The 18,546-nt window shown below is 40.5% G+C and overlaps 2 protein-coding genes across 2 annotated transcripts; one reads left to right on the top strand and one right to left on the bottom strand.

Annotated features, from left to right (window-relative positions):
• The first annotated feature begins 1,488 nt into the window (after positions 1-1,488).
• On the top strand, positions 1,489-6,854 carry LOC127761252 (MLO-like protein 13). Its single transcript, XM_052285519.1, has 13 exons — positions 1,489-1,654; positions 2,382-2,439; positions 2,822-2,982; positions 3,211-3,327; positions 3,407-3,508; positions 4,356-4,430; positions 4,518-4,606; positions 4,693-4,742; positions 5,125-5,165; positions 5,268-5,477; positions 5,627-5,694; positions 5,889-5,949; positions 6,243-6,854. The coding sequence occupies exons 1-13, from the start codon at positions 1,526-1,528 to the stop codon at positions 6,603-6,605; spliced, it is 1,524 nt and encodes a 507-aa protein (XP_052141479.1). The 5' UTR covers positions 1,489-1,525; the 3' UTR covers positions 6,606-6,854.
• A 3,178-nt stretch (positions 6,855-10,032) lies between these two features.
• LOC127763739 (protein MONOCULM 1-like) lies at positions 10,033-12,818 on the bottom strand. The gene is made up of 2 exons (XM_052288531.1): positions 11,233-12,818; positions 10,033-11,130 (listed from the first exon to the last, which is right to left on the bottom strand). Exon 1 carries the CDS (start codon positions 12,658-12,660, stop codon positions 11,326-11,328), a length of 1,335 nt encoding a protein of 444 aa, XP_052144491.1. The 5' UTR covers positions 12,661-12,818; the 3' UTR covers positions 10,033-11,130; positions 11,233-11,325.
• Positions 12,819-18,546: the final 5,728 nt, after the last annotated feature.

An 18,546-nucleotide genomic window follows, 5' to 3' on the forward strand; every position in this document is an offset into this window, starting at 1 on the left:
GCCTAGGAAGAGGGCAAGGTAAGCCGACCGGGTGGAGTACGACCCCGAACTCTCCCACCTCCAGATGAAAGAATCAGGATGGCCCTTTGAGAGAGTCGTTGTCTGCAACAACGACCAAATCTGCAAGTATTGCAGCATTGCCTGGACTCCCAAGGAGCCATGGAGATGGCGGATCCAACGGTTGTTGGCCAACGCATCAGCGACCAAGAGCTTTCGGTGGACACGCACCGGGACGCGATCATAAAGCTCGGGTGCCAAAGAGCGAAGACTCGAACCCTGTAGCCATCTGTCCTCCTAGAAGAGGATCGACTTGATATTCTCGATAATCTGCCCATTTAAGTTTACTGCTCAGGCCATGACATGATAAACCAAGTGGCTGGAGAGTGGCCTTTGTATAGTAGCGAATCTATACGAAGGATCAATCTACATATGTGTTATAAATGTTTTTAAACCTATATGTATATTAGTGAATCTAGACCATGGACGGAGAAAACAATACGTTATATAATATGAAATTGAAGAAGTAATTAAGTCACTAGTTCAATCTCATTTGCTCAAAAGAATTATCCATGAATAAGTCCAACACAACAAAGATATACACACTACATATATGAATGATTCAGTATGCATCCGTCAACATAGTATAATATAGATATTTTTCTAGTACGATGATTCTTGACACGAGATATGCTCAGATTCGTACTGTATTGCATTGTTTGTTATATTTTAGGATGTATGTAGTAGTTTTTTTTTGTTTCAATAGATAAATAATTCAGTAGCTCAGCCTCAGATGAAATATCAGCAGATGAGGTCAGTCAGTCCCATTTCCACCACACAGCAGCAGCATCCATACATTTTTCTCTCTTTCTTTTCTTTCTTTTTATTTGTTGTTGAAAAGAGCATCCAAACATGCACGCATCAACATCCGCACTCCACAGTGTGGCTGACGCCCTGCCGGTTTCTGCCGCCTCACGTCGCCGCGAGCGCCACCACAGTAGTACTAGTACACGAGTCCTCCCTCCGTAGTAGTAGTAGTGTAATAATAATAATAATAATAATAATAATAATAATAATAATAATAATAATAATAATAATAATAATAATAATAATAATAATATAAAAAAAAACCGAGTCTCCGTGTCCAACGTTTGACCGTCCATCTTATTTGAAAAAATTATGAAAAAAAAAAGACTAAAAACACAAGTCACGCAAGTATTAATCATATTTTATCATCTAACAACAATAAAAATACTAATTATAAAAAAAATTCATGCAAGACGAACAGCCAAACATTAGACACGAAAATCTAGGGTTTGACTTTTTTTTTTTTAACGGAGGGAGTAGCACACAAGAGCACAGAAGCCACAAAAAACGAGTTCGAAAGCGAGGCTGCCTTTTTGGCGCCATCCATGGCGCTCGCTGTCGTGCGCGCGCGCGCGCGCCCCCCGGCCCTTTTAACGGCAGCCGCATGGTGCGGGTAGCGCGCGCTCATCGCCTCGTCGGAGGAGGAGGAGGGAGATCGGAGATGGGGGCGGGGGAGGGAGGGGAGGAGCAGTCGCTGGCGCTGACGCCGACATGGGTGGTGGCCGGAGTCTGCTTCATCATCGTCGCCATCTCGCTCGCCGCCGAGCGCCTCCTCCACCGCCTCGGCAAGGCAAGCCAATCTTAATTTGCTTCAATTAATTACCTCCCCTTTTATCTTTGCGTCTCAAATCAGTAGTGTTTCCAGTTGTTCTTAGTTAAAATCCTCTGGTACTAAGCATTCAGATTCGATGAAGAACATCAACTGCTCATTCAAATTGATAGTATAGTATATACCATGGAATTTGCTGGTAACTGCTCCCTCTACATTTTAATGTATAACGCCGTTGACATTTTATCCAACGTTTGACCATTCATCTTATTAAAAAAATTTATACAATTATCATTTATTTTATTGTAACTCAATTCATCATCAAATGTTTTTTAAACATGATATAAATACTTTCATATTTGTACGAAAATTTTGAATAAAACGAATGGTCAAACGTTAGTCAAAAAGTCAACGGCGTCATACATTAAAATATGAGGGAGTATCTGTCAGTGACCTGGAATTGTTGTTCAAGCTTGCTGCTTCACTTCCCACTGCACTGCACTGTTTCTCGTATGGCTTTACTCATGATGAACTCGGGCGATACAACTGTAGGATTGAAAAAGAGAGAGAGAGAGAGAGGTTAGATTCAGATGTTAGACAGCTCGAAATTGAAGTTTACTCTGTAGGAAGCAGAGATTTAGCCTTGCAAATTCCTGCAGTATATTGAGCCATCACTTTCTTTTACAGCAATAACTTCGCTCAAAACAAGTTTGCCTTTTTTACTAATTGTTGTATCCTTGTTCATCAGGTGCTAAAATTCAATGGGCAAGAAGCACTGTTTTCTGCTCTTCAGAGAGTCAAAGAAGGTAATATCATCCAAGTTCTTATAGTTAGAATGTTAGATTGCTGCCTGTACAACAATTTATTTCTTGGATACAAAGGACAATTTTCACTCTGTTTCTTTCACATATTACTGCCAGCAGAACCTGAAAAGATGATCTTATCGTCACCCGCTTATGTTCTAGTTTTTTCTCTTGTGGACAATTTCAATACTATAATGCAACTATTATGAACATTTATGTCAAAAATAAAACAAAATAAAGTCAGAACAGAAGCATCACAAACCAAATGATAAAATAAAATGCTTCATGACACGATGGCCAGAACATTTCATACCAGTTTACTTATGCCACAATAATTTGTGCCATTTGTTCACTGCCTGATCCAGCTTGTTGATTACTTGTGCAGAGTTGATGCTTCTGGGTTTCATTTCCTTCCTGCTTAGCGTCTTCCAAAAATTTATCAATCACATTTGCATCCCGGAGAGTGCTGCACATCTCATGCTTCCATGCATTACTAGAGAGACGTCCGAGACCACAGAAGATGCTTCCAAACTTTGCAAGCGAAAGGTAGGATGTGAACTATGGAGAGATTTTCTTAAACTTTTGGGAATTTTTGATAAACTCCACCACGAAGTGTCCACTCTGGATTGTTTAGCTTTGTTATTTTTCACTAAAGAATTTGTTTCTTGTGGGTATCTTTTCTTTCTTGAATAGTAGAACAAACAAGAAACTGTTATCTTCATGAATTTTTTACCAGATTGGTCGTTCCGAAATCACATTCTTATGCTTCTGTAGGGTGAAGTTCCTATGCTATCTGAAGAGGCTTTGCATCAGCTGCACATCTTTATCTTTGTCCTTGGTATTGTCCATGTTGTATTTTGTGTTACAACATTGTTACTTGGTGGAGCCAAGGTAAAACTATTTGTATGGATAAATATGTGCTCCTCACGGTGCATCAGTAAAATCAACTCATCTATGGTAAATTCTGCAGATGAAAAAATGGGAGAAATGGGAGAAAGAAATTCAACAAGGAAGAACCAAGGAGCGACCAAAGAGGCCAGGCTGGATGAAATTCATTGTTGTAAGATGTGCCGTAAGTAACCCGGGCCACCTATTATGCTTATCAATTACTATTTGTAACTCCATTATTAAATCGTCAGTTACAATTTACAAAGGAGGATGGCAACAAGACTAAAATAGGTTCTCTGTTTATTCTGTTCTTGCCTCGCTGTTCCACCAATGATCAATTCGGATTTCAACCGCACCCCGGCCAGAAAATCATACTACTCTTTAGAGTAGTGTTGGTTAAATGTTACCTTGAATTGATAAGTAATCATATGCTTTCCTAGAGCACCTAACGGTGATTCGTTTATTGTGGCATCCACCTATCATGTAAAAAAAGACATCCACCTCTAGTGAATTTTACAAAAATATTTTTTTTAAAAAAAAAATCAAACACTCAAGAGTCAGAACTAGAACTCAAAAATAAAATTTTACTATATAAGATCATGTAAGTTAGGAATTAAATATGTCGATAACCAGCAAAATATAAAAGTAGAGCCCTCGCGAGTAAGTTGTCATAACTCATAAAGTCCAAATGTGTGATCAGGACACACGCAAGCTCCATTGTGATAAAGGAATAGAATACCTGTAGATGGTCCATTGTCAGATAAGGTTAATTAAGGTACGGAAAAAGCTATTGACATCAAAGATATGAATAGCATGGGTACAAACTGCAGCAGTACTGCATTACTTTTTTTTCTTATTTGAGGTGTCTCCCTGCAACATGGCAATATCATGACGAAACACTGATGTGTCTTGTACTAGGACAATGCATACTGTCTGCATAGTTATTGCAGAAATTCTTTGTCTCAAATACAAATTTCAACTTACTTTAGCTATATTCTAATACAGCCGATTTTGTTCATACATGATTTCAGATCTCATTCTTGAAGCAGTTTTATGATTCTGTTGGTAAACCTGATTATCAAGTACTTAGATCAGCTTTTGTTCAGGTCAGATGCATCTCTGAGTAACTTCAGCTCAATCATAAGTGTCATTGTACTATTTTTGAAGCTAATAGGACATAATTTTTTCCCCAGAGGCACTACCCAAACCGTCCTGATTTTGATTTCCACAAGTACATGGTTCGTGCTCTTGAGCATGATTTTAAAGAAGTAGTTGGAATCAGGTTAGTATCTTGGTTAAAATACTAACTTTACTTGATTAAAAACTACATTATCTTTACTGTATCTAATGCTATGCAATTACATGCAGCTGGTACCTATGGCTTTTCGTTATTGTCTTCCTGCTACTGAATATAAATGGTAACTCCCATAAACCTAAAAACAAGTGCCCTCATGTAATTGTTTGGATAACTGAATTCCATCACACTGATATCTACTTAAATTTTCTTTTCTTTCTTTTTTTTTCTTTTTTTTTTTGCTGGGAGATATCCACTTAAGTTACCATACGACTTATTCTATTTCTAATACCACAATTTAGACTTTAACCACAGCATTTCCAGTTGACGAACATGATCCATTTTCACTCATTCAGAACAAGTCATGGATCACAACAACAGTTGATCTGCATCAGACTGTTGAATGCCTGAACTAGGATTGTCTTTTGTCATTGAATGAAACTATCCAGTTTCCATCATCTATTCAGGTGGCTATCCCCTAAACTTTTCATTTGCATCCAATGCAGGGTGGCACACATACTTCTGGCTGTCTTTCTTGCCCTTAATTGTAAGTATGAACTTCAAACAACTCAACATATATGTCAACAGTGAGCACACTCTTTTCAGTTTTAATGATTGAGGAATTCCAACTTTTGGGGCACATCTGCAGCTCCTACTCATTGTTGGCACAAAGCTGGAGCTCATAAGCACTAGGCTGGCACAAGAGGCAGCAGACTGCCCAGATGAAGCAACAGGAAACCCCTGGACAAAGCCATGCAAGGAGCACTTCTGGTTCAGCAAGCCTAGGATTGTCCTCCATTTGATCCACTTCATCCTGTTCCAGAACTCCTTTGAGATGGGTTTTTTCTTCTGGGTTCTGGTATGTTTTACAGCATTACATTCTTTTTTTTCCTGCACTTTTAATTTATCTTGCAGAAAGTACTCTTATGTCTTCATATGGGTTTCTGCAATTTTAATTAGTATAAAACTATGGTGCTAATTAAACAAGCTGGTAAATTTCAATTGCAGGCAACATATGGGTTTGATTCATGCATCATGGAGAACAAGATTTATGCCCTCCCCAGACTTGCTATTGGGTCAGTACTAAAAGTCTGAGCTTTACATCTGATTTCTGCTAGAAGTTGATTGCTTTTCTTTAATTGGAATCTTAAAAAAAATTCAAATATTTCTGTATTACCTTCTCTAAAAAAAAAATTTGTAGTACATATTTCTGCACTGAATTGAATTGAACTGAACAGTAATGTGATGTTTCTGTCATGAACTTTTGCAGAATCATCGTCCAGGTGCTCTGCAGCTACAGCACGCTGCCGCTATACGCCATCGTTACCCACGTAATTAACATACAATTACTCTTTGCTACTACTCCGATCCTTCCATTACATATTATATCATTTGACTTTTTTTTAAGTTAAACTTTATTAAGTTAGATTAAGTTTATAAAAAAAATTAAATACGTTTTTTTTAAAAACTTGGTCAAGCTTAGTCAAATTTAAAAAAGTTTGATAAAAAAAATCAAACAACTTACAATATAAAATAGAGGGAGTATAATAAAAAAATTAAGTATATTATGCTTTAACTGTGACTCCGATGACGTGGGGCTGACGTCACGCTCGCCGCTGCGCAGATGGGCGGGGACATCAAGCTGCAGGCGTTCGGCGAGACGGTGCACGTGTCGGTGCACAGCTGGGCGACGGACGTGAGGAAGAAGAAGGCGGCGCCGCCGCCGCACTCCCACCTCCGCATCCCCTTCCTCATGAAGCGACGCCACAGCACCCGCGGCGCCGACGACGCCGCGGACGACGCCGGCGGCGACGTCGACCACCACCACCACCATCACGGCCACCACCATCACGGTCACCACCACCACGAGGGGAGCTCCGCGGCGGCGGCGGCGCCGGACCTGGAGGAGATCGTGGCGACGACGTCGGGCGGCGAGGACGGGCACCCGCCGGCGCCGCCGCCGCCGCCGCAAGGCCCACGGCCGTAGATATTATCGTATACGGAAGCCCGAGCCGCCGGCGGCCGGTGCCCACGGCGGCCGGCGTGGCGAGCCGGCGGCATGGAGACGTGTTGCTAGCTGAGTAGGAAAGCTACCTTGCGCGACACCGTTAGACCAATCGCTACGTGCCACGTGTATGGAGTTTGCTGATGAGCTGTACAAAATGGAGTTAATTATTAAAATTGTACATGCATGCAAACTTATGGAATTGGACACATATCATATTTTTCGCATACATGTACTCTTCTGTGTTATAGTACAATTAATGCAAATTAAATTGGATATAACTCAAAATTTGATTTGACTATGCGTTAGTTCTACAACTTTATGGCGAAGTTCTGAGGAAAGCTCTGATGATGAACCTAAACAACCTCAAAGAAAGAAGTTTTACAACTAGCCAAGACAAAGAAAAATTAATTGATTTCTCTACAAATTAAAATCCACTTGTTTAATCTCTTCCGTCCAAGCATATAGCACATACATGCATGCACGGACGATCTCCTCTTGGGTTTAATTTGTTCGGAAACCTTTGCACGCACGAATTGTCTGTCACATGACTAAGTTTAATTTCAATCTTAATTAAGAGATAGATGATTCAGTATTCAGAAGCTTAATTAGGAGATGGTTTAGTTTTCATATGCTTAATTAATTAACTTTCTAGCTACCTCCTTGTTAGAGTATGCATGATAAGGAAGATTGATCATGCTCTACCATAAAAGCTTTAGTATACAAGATATGTATATTGGATAATGTGGATCCGACCTCTGGGCTCTAACACTTTTATTAATTTGTCTCTACGAAAATTGTATTCTTTAACTAGAAACAGTATCTAGCTAGTAGCGACCAAGCTTATTAATTAAGAACCCTACAAAAAGATACATATATACTAGTCATGTATGTTTCCAGTTAACTAGCTATATATATAAGCACCATTTGATAGCCAGACTCTATATGACCAATCTGTGGTTCGTATGGTGTGCTGCACGACTGTTTGAACCAATTAAATACAGCTACTCTGCTTGATAACAACTAAAGAATTTATGTTTGATTTTGAAAAAAAAAGGTACTATCAACAGCCATTAATTTTATAAAAATATATACCTGCAAAATAGGAGTAAGTATGAAAACAGAAGGTACAAAAATATGTGTAGAAAAAGGTAGAAAAATTATGATAACTAAATACACTCAGTTAAACCTACTCACCCGAGGTGTTCGATCAAGCCCTACATATTACTGCAACTAATAATTCTTTTTAGTGGTACGTGGTACCTTTGTCAATTTTATATGTCGATCTTTCGAAAAGTGCTATACAGTAGGTTATGTGTTTTGAGAAAGAAAACGTAGTAATTGCATGTGTGTTTTTGCTCGTTCAGTAAGAAATCTGCCTTTAATTTGTGCTAGCTTATGCTAGCTGGCCGATGTGATGTTACGTGTGCATGATGCTTGCATTGCTGTTGGCAACTGTGTGTACACGTATGTGTCAAGAATGGTTAAAGAAAATGGATGGATGCCACCAAATATGTCATGATCCTATCATTGACTTATGTCATATTCGGTTAATTTAGTTTATACTAGGGCAAATCTTTTGGGTCAAACAGTACTTTGCCTTTGGCCTTTTTGGAGATTTTGCATGCGTTTTTCTGCTCTAATTAACCAAACTATACGTTAAATTGTTTAGGAGAAAATCAAGCTTGCGTATGAAAAATTCTGCAAAATCTCCGGAAGAATATATGAGATAATAATTAGCCCTAGAACAATGTCACATCCCTTTGGCCACAAAATATATACGTCAGTAATTAATTTTAGAACTTGTGCAATCAATAGATATTAATTACTCCCTCCGTTCCAAATTGATCTACATATAGTTTTTTTTTAGGTTATTCCTAAATAATCTACATATTTATGTTCATTCATTAAGTCTATTCGCTATTTATACATTGGAGTAAATAGACATTGATGCATACATCCATGCACACAAGTATTTATAACCCACATGCAATATCTTAATTTGCTATTGGCTAGGAAATAGCGGGGATGGTGCATGTATCGAGTTTATTGCTAGAGTAAATATAATATGAGATAATTATTAGTTTTTCTTAATCTTGGTATACTTATGAAATATGTAGATCAATTTGGAATGGAGGGAGTAACTTTGACAAAAAAAAAATATTCTAAAGTGTATATATTTTTGGACATATGGAACGATACACGAGTAATTAAACTTTTTTTTTCATATATATGTTTATAATAATATTACATGTTTATACATATTTTTGAATATATAATATACATATCATGATACACAGTTGAGTGATCAAAATAGGTCCGATATATTGATTTTGAAAAGTCAAAATCAGATTTTTTTTTTTTCTAGAGGTTGTAGATGTGATATATATATATATATCCAATGACTACAGATGACGTATGCATTGATCACAAAATCAACAAAATTTAAAGAAACATATATATAGCTAGGAATCACACAAAGATATTCACAAATTAAATTTAGATAGTCATCATCAGCAAAAAGCCTTTTTCATATAATATTGTCAGCAAATACTTAGTAGTTAGTCAGTTATGGTTAGGTAAAAATGTACAGCTATGCTGCTGCCTGCTGATGTGCTAAAATCAACTAAAAGTGATACTGACGAAAGAATGCAATCAATAATGTTGATCCTTTCTCCGCTATTTATTTATTGAGCATGGATAAAAGATGGTCCGTGCTTTCGATATGCAATTTATGATATCTAAGCAGATGATTTATTACTGAGAGTCATGCTATTTATGTGCTATAAATTCAAGAACCAAGACACACATGAATAAAATCATTTCCTTAGTTTGAAGTCTGAACTCCATTTGGTAAGGACATGTCTAATAAATTATTACTGTTATTAAGTTCCTAGCCATAAAATGGTATATATGCAGAAACAATGAATTTAATGGGGCACAATAATTAAATTGAAGTGTGAGCTAGGATAACTTCAGATTTACACAAAAAAAAAGTGCTTCGATTTGTAGTTAACTTTGTTTCTCTAAATACTACTCCTAATAAGAACAACTTTGGGAGAAAGGTTGGTACGACTGGTAGACTATAAGTGGTCAACCTAAAGAACTTTCCATGAGTGGCACTGTCTTTTCGCTCTTCCTTTGATCCAACTAGTATGCAATTAAACAAAGCGGCCGTGATGCAAGAAGAATGAAGGAACCATTAACAAATCCTATGTATGTGTTAAATATGGAATGCAGTTCAACCAACAAATTAAGAATTCATGCATTCAAAGATCCCAATGCAAAATCAAGATAGAGAAATCAAAGTCTTCAAAAAAAGATAGAGGAATCAACCCTCTGTGTGTGAGAGAGAGAGAGAGAGAGAGAGAGAGAGAGAGATTCATTTATCCAAAATGGAGTAAAAATAAATAATGGTCATCTTCAGAGAGATGAGAGGCAGCAGAGAACAAGCTAAGTGAGAGATTTAAGGATTGCAGGGTGTGCCACCAAAAGGGGGTACTTGGGCTTGAGAAATCCCATGATTTTGTTAGAGGGGACAGGGGGCAGGAATTAGGGTTGCCATTGATGCATGGGATCATGTCATTTCCTCCATGCTCTCCCAAGGACAGCTTCCCAGCATATCTGGGGCATAGACACACTGACACAGGACAAGAACACAATAAAATTCTCCTTAATTAGGCAGCAGGAGACATGATTCTACTATTTTTTGTTCTCTTAATGCAGCAGCTATAGCTTAGCTAGCACACATTTGAGAATTATACTAGCTAGCTTAGCTACACAAGAGTGGTATAAATATAATTAATTACTAGCTACAGTGTGCAAGAATGCACTGGCCTTTCGCAGCACACAAGAGTGATCATTGTTCATTACCCCCCTAAGTAAAACAAAGACCAACCAAATTGCATTAGTTTATAGCTAGTGGTGGCCAAAGCATGATTAGTTATAATACAAACAAGCGCATCAAACAGCAGAGAGAGGAAGTGAAATGCAAGGATAAAATTTAAAAATGAGCCCAATCCATTGAGCCACAATAGGGAGATCATCTTCATTATTTGAGATCAAAGAAACCAATTGTATATGCAACATGACCTAATTTTGCAAGAGCGTGCATGCATGCACAAACCCTTTTAACATAGTAATTAACACAGATCTAGAAATCTAGATATTATGTAGTAGTAGTAGTGTCAAAACCAACAATCTATAACAACTCCACCAATATCAGATTTGGGTATCAAAGCTAAACAAAAGTAGGAGTAACTAAAGGAAAAAAAAAATCAAGATTTGCCAAGCAAAAAAAAATGAAAAGAATTTGGTGCTAGAGCTAGTGGTAGAAGGAAGCTGGCTCACCAAGTTGAATGCCCAAAAGATCCTCTTTTTCTTCTCCCAACAATGGCGCCTTCTCATGCAACGTGTCCATCACAAATCCAAGCTCGAGTTGCCATGAAAAATGGCAGGTAGCTTAGCTTAGCTAGCTAGGATCATTGCTTGATCCCTAGCTAGAATGCTAGATCATCGATACATGAAGCACTGAGACTATGATCAGTTCATCCTTCGTAAGATCCAATCTTTTTTTGTGCCAATGCGATCGATGGATGGAGTGGGGTACCTTTAGCTTGAGAGCAAGCTAGACGCCATTGATGGAGCTCTCGAGGTCGAACCGTCGAACACCATGGTTGATCACTTGTGAGCTTGGCCATTGCTATGGCTGCGGCTGCCACGACGACACCGACATGAGCGGCCGCTGCTGCCACCGGAGGAAGCAGGCGCCGCGGCCGCCGTCGTCGTCGGCCTTGTACCCCTCCGACGGGTAGTGCAGCCGCAGCAGCAGCCGCGCCTGCGACGCCGCGAACGCGCTCAGCGGTCGCGGCGCGAGGCCCGCGGCGCGCGCGGCAGACGCCCACGCGTCGAAGTCGCGAGCGCGCCCGCCGCCGCCGGCGCCGGGCGCCGCCACCGCCGCGTCGATCTCCCGGCTGAGGATCTCCTGCTCCACCGCCAGCCGGTCCGCGCTCGCCGGCGGCACCGTGGCCTCCAGCGCGTCGAACACCGACGAGTAGTAGTCCATCGCCGCCGCCACCCGCCGCGGCAGCTCGTCCGGGACGTTGTCGTCGTCGACGTCACCTCCGAGGACTCCTTCTCTCTCGGCGATGGTCACCACGGCGGGGTTCATGGACTTGACCCACCTGAGGAAGGCGGCGAGCTCTCCGTCGCCGCCGAGCTTGTGAAGGAACAGCACGCAGTTGACGGCCAGCGTCTCGTCCGGGTGCAACTCCAGGGCGGCGGTCGGGTCGGCGGCGAGCTCGGCGGTGCAGGGGAGTATGAGGGGGTGGAAGCGGAAGGGGAGGTTGAGGGAGCTCGAGAAGGCGCGGAGGCGGTCGCCGGTGCGGAGGAGCACGTCGCGGTCGGTGCCGGCGCCGGTGAGCCTCACCTCGGGCGGCGGGCCGACGGCGGGGTCGGCGCGGTCGGCGATGGCCTGCAGGAGCGGCGGCCACTGCACGCCGTGCGCCGCGTCGAGGTCGACGATGTGCAGCACGCGCCGGTGCGCGCCGCCGGCGTCCGCTGCCGCCGCCGCCTCCAGGATCGCCTGGTTCGCCGTCAGGTGCGCGAACCGCAGGAACGGCGCGATCTTGATGTACGCCAGGTACGCCGCCGACGACGGCACCACGCCGCCGCCATGACCACCCTTGCCTCCTCCGCGGAGAGCGAGGAGCGCGCGGGCGAAGTGGTGGGCGAGGCGGTCGCCAGCCTCGCCGCGTGGGTCGGCGGCGGCGAGCACGGCTTCGGCGACGCGGCGCGCCCCGTCGAGGTCCCCCCGGTGGACGAGGTCGGCGCACGCGAGCACGAGCCCCCTCGCCTCGCCGCCCCCCGCGCGCGGCGACAATGGCGGCTGCGGCTGCGGCTGCGGCTGCTCGGAGGCCTCGGCGTCATCGCCGCCGCCTCGATCGCGAGCTGATGATGAGCCGAGCATGTCGTGGGCGTCAGCGTGGGCGGCATCCGGACATGGCGGATCATCGTCTGCTCTGCCACAGAGTAGCATCAAACGCACGCACGCACATGCCTAAGCCTAGCTTAGCTAGTAGCCTAGTAGGAGCAGCTTCTTTCTTCTTCTTCTTCTTCTTCTAAGAACAGCAGTAGAAGATGCACCAGCTAGTACTAGCTAGAACCAGATGAGAGAGAGAGAGAGAGAGAGAGAGAGAGAGAGAGAGGAGAAGGGTAGATGAAGAACAAGTGTGTTTCTCTCTCTAAAGCTTGGAGAAGAGAGGAGGAGAGGAGGGTGGCAAAGTGAGCATAAACTTTGCAATTTGGTGGCTTTTATCCAGTGGACTTAATTTGGTGGGGGGAATGGTCAAGAAGGGTCCATCCTTTTTGTGTGAAAGAGAGAGATTTATTTACTTGCATGAGTATCTGTTTATATCTAGCTAAGGGCTCCTTTGGAAGTATTTTAAAGGAATTTTAAAAGCTCTCAATCTTATGAAAAAAATTCCTATATGTTTCTTGAGATAAAAGTAATGACCTTATAAAAATCTTATGTTTTTTCTTAATCGGCTGAAAACATAAGAATTTTAGAGAAATTTTAACGTAAGGTTTTTTTTTTCCATCTCTCTTAAGCTCCATGTAAACAGTCGTTTTTACAGATTTCCTGTATTTTTTCAATCCATATGATTTAAAGTGTTAGGGTGCTCCAAAATATATTTTTCCTGATACAGTGTTTTTGAAAAACCTGTGGTCCAAAGTAACCCTAAAATTCTGAATTACACCCCCTTCAGGCAATTAATTTTGTTGCTAAGTTTTATTTCCCTGACAAAATTCTATCACATAAACAGTGTTCAAAATTTTTGGTTCTATGAAGACACATGCAAAACTAGCACATCCTGACGATTTCTACTGAAATATATCCATGTCAGTGTACGCAGAATAGATGAAGTTATGCATGCAAGCTCACCATGAACGGTGAGCGTATAAGCATATATATATGGACGGATCTATTGACTATCGTAGCTAGCAGGGCTAGTGTTAGAGCAAGGATAATAGTAGGCTATAAGCAAGCTATATGCTTATGTGGAAGAGAGATAAATACAAGTGGGAAGTGTTGGCTCTCATGCAAGAGCTAACTGCACACAAACTCTAAGAAATATGCATTAAATTCATGGTGAGAGAAAGAGAGAGAATGAAGAAAATAAAGATAACCTTATAGTCAACCTACTGTACATTGACTAATAGTAAGTAGTGAGCTCTACTATTAAACTTGCTCTTATTCAGAATATGTACATAATTAACCCTAGAGCTACCCTGATAAACTGCTAATTTGTAGAAAATTAACACCATGATGTAAGTATGACCAACACGTTATGACACCGATAAACACCGGTGACTTTTCTGGTTGTTTCGTTAATTTTGTGGCACAAAGTATCCCATGTGATTATAGCCATAGTTATTATTGATAACACGTACTAGTAAAAAACCAAAAGTTTTTCAAACACCTTGACAAGTTGGTCGTGTGTCTTTAGCTGATGACAGGAGACTTGAACAGTTTGAGCTCCATTAACTACACCCCAAGTATGTTTATGCTAGAATTAATATTTATCCCCTGATTAGTTGTTTATGGCTTCTCTTAACTATGATCATGGTAACTAGCTGCACCCTTGGGCCTCAATTAGGGTCTAATAATATAAAAGGCGTCTACAAGGCTGCAACCAACAAAAGATGAGATGTATCAACGGATCATGGTATAGAGTATAGACGCATGCATATGGCCATAAGATCCTTAATAAGTCTATCATTTAGACTAAATGGAGTAGCTAGCAACAAGTCTACAATGCATATATTGTCTAGCCAAGTACGGATGTTCTATTTCATATATACAAAGGAGGTAGCCGAGGATTATATAATGAACTAACCTAATTTACAGCTTTTGGGCACCGTTTGGATGGCAGGAATTGGAATGTCTTTAAATTTTGAAGATTGCAATGAAATTCCTACGACACAAATTGTTCTAAACTTTCATGTATTTTCGTACGTTTTTCCACATTTACCCTGCAAAAAAATAAATGTTGCTATTACACAAACAAATATTCCATCCTTTTCAATAAGATATATATAGATGCATGATAAGATCATAAAACAATTAGATAATTTGAGCTTCTCCATTTTGCAAGAGGAGTATTCCATTAATTTTGATACTACCCGTTCTTATTAATTTCTTTTCCCCTTACGAATTATGGATTAGCAGGGGCATATTATACCCAAACACTTGAAGAGTAATGGACTAAAAAAATGAACTAACCAACTTCAAACATATGGGGAAGGAGATAGTATGATTTTTGCTGAAACTTTCTATATATAAGTTCATTAGAAGACTTCTTTTAAACAACATTTCAACTTGGTAATGGTAACTCATTCGTTTGAACACCCTTAAATGTTGTCACAAAATCAGATAATCCATCCTCCCAATCAGAGAGAGAGAAAAAAAAAACTAGGCTTAACCCCAGATGCAAGCTATAGGCCCATGTCTCTCTTTTTGTCTACTACGTGAGTGTGAGGGCACACGCAAAGCTTAGCGACGACAGGGACCAGACAGCCCCAACTTGTACAATCATCTGTCTCTCCTCATGTCCCGTTCTGCATCTGCATGCAATGGCATCTCTCATCTCATATATACTCTTCCTACCCCTGCCTACCTCCCCCTCATCTAATCCCAGCCGTCCATTTTTCGATCCAATGAAAGATAGACAAACATAGATGAGCCATTGAGCACTCACATCAGACAGGAGTACTATCAGCTAGTAGTACTATAGGGGTATAGAGAGCAATGCAAAATGGAATAAAGTTGCAGAGGGAGGAGGAAGAAGACGAACCAGGAAGCTGCTTGGCTGCTGATCGATCGATGGAATGTATCAGCTCGGCTCTATCATCATCATCATCGCCGCCTCCTCTAATAACTGTGTAGTCCTTGCAGCTATGTACTGTCCTCCTGTATGCATGCACTGCACACCACCGTATCGATCGATCAAAGTCTCAAGCTTCTTTTTTGATGCTAGCATATGAGCATAGTATATCCTTGCTTGCTTCCACTCGCACTGCCCCTGCTTCACAAAAAAGGTTTTGCATGCACAGCTGTTGCTTGTTGTCATGCATGCATGCATCATATTTTAACTTGTTGTCATGCTAGGCATCTACTGCTAGCTAATTGTTGTCTACTCTTGAAGTAAACAAGAGATCGAGGAAGAAAATATTATGAGATATATCAAGTTAGTTCAGCAGGCAATAATTAAGGCTTCTTTGAAACACGGGATTAGGAAAATGGAGAAATAGAAAAACATAATATTTTGATAGGAATAAAAGTGTAAAATAGAGAACTACAAAACACATAGGAAAAATAAGGAACGACCGTTTGGTTAGACCACGTGAAAGATGCATGAACTTCGAGGAGAGATAAAGACAAATAAAAATTTCCATGAGGTTGAACCTCATTTTAAAATTCCTCCAAAACTTGCATGGATTGAGACATTCCATAAGAATTCCATACGTTTCAATATTGTTTCTAATCCTTTGTTTCAAAGGGCCATATAGGGGAAAAAATCTTATACAATTGGAATCCTACAAAAATTCCTATACCGTAGGACTAGGAATTTTTTTTCTTCATGCTCCAAATTGGTTGGTCTGTTGAGATGAAGAACCAAAACGAAATAAAGCTAGCAGAAGAAGCAGCTAGCCAACTGTCATGTGTATGGATAAATGCATCTCTCTTGCAACATATTATGTCAAGTGTGTGCATGCATGCATGCATGTGCCCTTAATTCTTTTACCTCTCGATGATAGGAGTAGATCAACTTCTGTGATTTTGATGTGTTCTAAAGTCCACACAACTAATCCTTGAAGTCCTATCACAATTCACAATATTTGCTGTTCTCTCAGATCCCCTGCACTTGGCCTTCAATTCTTCAACGATACATACCTTGTAGCATGCAGCAATATGTCCAGTCATCCAGAAAGAGAGAAGACTCTTGAGTAGAGTTCAAGGAAGGAAAAAGCCCAAAGCTAAGCTAGGAGAGGAGAGCACACTCAAAAAGACAGCATGCATGCATATGGGACCCGGGATGTGCATGGTGTCATAATGACAAAGGTTAGTTGGATAACAAAAGGATTATCCAGAATAGGCATGCATGAGAACATTTAAAGTATTATAGACAGATAGGCATGCATATATAGCTTGTTTCTTGTTCTAACCTTATGACCTTTTGTAATGGCTTGAATTAATCTCTTCTAGCTCTGATATATCTCTTCCAATCCAGCCAGTGGATTAAACCACACATATTGGTGCATCAGCTCCAAATGTTATCTAGGTTCTGTCAGATTTGACATGTTGTTAAAAACTGCATTAGAAGGATATGATAGAGATAGTTAAAGATTCAAGAAGTGGAAGTCAAGTTACCTTAGCTATAAATATATGCCATAACTTTCAATTGATATCTTTGACGATCTGGATTTGACATCTCTGTGCATGCAGATGCCAAAACCTCCAATTTCACTACAGCTCGATCCAATCAGAGCTAAAGATATCATGCAAAAGTCAAAAACACACATCTTTCTGATCATACCCAAGTCACTGTAGTCAACACAAGATAGAGGGAACTTATGCACGCATTATCTGATTATGTTATCTAAAGAAATGTAATTAGCAAATAAAGAGAGATACTGAGAAGGAAAAGAGAAGGGAAAGGGGTTAACTATGCCAAAGTTTATTCTTCTTCAGATTTTAGAAGAGCTCCAGGAGGAAAAGTTCCTCTCAAGTGCTCCAAAAGTGTGCTTTTGCCTTGTTCCTTTTATTATCTTGGTCCTCTCTTGGACCTTCTCCACTGTCAAACGTAGGACCACCTGTGGTCCTGTAATTATTGACAGGTTAATAGTTCCTCCTTATGTTAAGAACAAGTTTAGTACAATTGCACAGGAGATAAGAGAGATAAAATAAATGCATGCAATGTCTGTAGCTACAGCAAGTCTAAATCTTCTCCTTTTTTTTTAGTTTTTTCCGCTCTAAACAAAACTCTAATAATACTCAACATAAAATTGGGAGTTCATTTGACAAAGACAAACTTTCTGCTACAATTAGCAAAGAGAATTTCCTCTTACATATCATCAGCTAGCAGTAAGGGAAATAGTAACACATGAACAACAGGTGGTACTGATAAAATTCAAACAAAAACTAGTGCGATGGATCTGACCAATCAGCTAGAACTTTCATGCAAAAAGCTGTCTAATTGCAAGGGATGGATCATGGAAGGAGAGTATAGGTGCCAGATAGTATAAAATTCTCTAACAAGTGCAGGTCATGTCAAATCTGTAAAATCATATTACAGACAGCCCATGCAATTTGGTACAATGTGGCCAGGTAGAGGTGACAACCGATTGATTGTTGTCTCTGAGTTGCAATTATTAGTCTTTTTTCCAATGTCTATCTATACCCGTGGCCTTTCTTTACTACTCCTACCTTCGTTCATCCTTCTATTCCTTCCCTTCTGTTCTAGCCTGTAAAGACATCTTGGTTGTACCAACAATACCAAGTTCACAAAAAGTAAAAAATAGAATCAACAATCAAATCTGTTATAGATGGAAAGACCACAACTTATATTAATACAAAGGAATTTCTGGGGTTAAAAGTTCCAGGGAAATCTAAGGCTTATTTCGAACAACTAATGTTGCCAAAAAAGAAAGAACAAAATGATTCATACAGAAACAGGAAACATAATGTGTATCAAGACTCAAGAGGCCTCTAAAAGGTTGGTACTCTACTGTTTACATTAGTTTTCACTACTAGAGCATGCATATCTAAAAACTTTAATCCAAAGGAGATGCTAGCATAAGCAGCAATGCAGCACATTGGTGGATACAAATTGTCGGCTGAGACTGTCCAAATGTTTTTATA

This window comes from Oryza glaberrima, chromosome 2 (genome assembly GCF_000147395.1).
Source record: "Oryza glaberrima chromosome 2, OglaRS2, whole genome shotgun sequence".
In the NCBI taxonomy this organism is placed as follows: Eukaryota; Viridiplantae; Streptophyta; class Magnoliopsida; order Poales; family Poaceae; genus Oryza; species Oryza glaberrima.

What these genes read in the sequence shown, in the direction of transcription:
- LOC127763739 (XM_052288531.1), bottom strand. Translation starts at nt 12,660, where the DNA reads ATGCTACTCTGTGGCAGAGCAGACGATGATCCGCCATGTCCGGATGCC.
- LOC127761252 (XM_052285519.1), top strand. Translation starts at nt 1,526, where the DNA reads ATGGGGGCGGGGGAGGGAGGGGAGGAGCAGTCGCTGGCGCTGACGCCG. An exon ending in TCCTCCACCGCCTCGGCAAG is followed by an intron (nt 1,655 to 2,381) that starts GCAAGCCAATCT and finishes CTTGTTCATCAG; the next exon opens with GTGCTAAAATTCAATGGGCA. An exon ending in CCTGCTACTGAATATAAATG is followed by an intron (nt 4,743 to 5,124) that starts GTAACTCCCATA and finishes CATCCAATGCAG; the next exon opens with GGTGGCACACATACTTCTGG.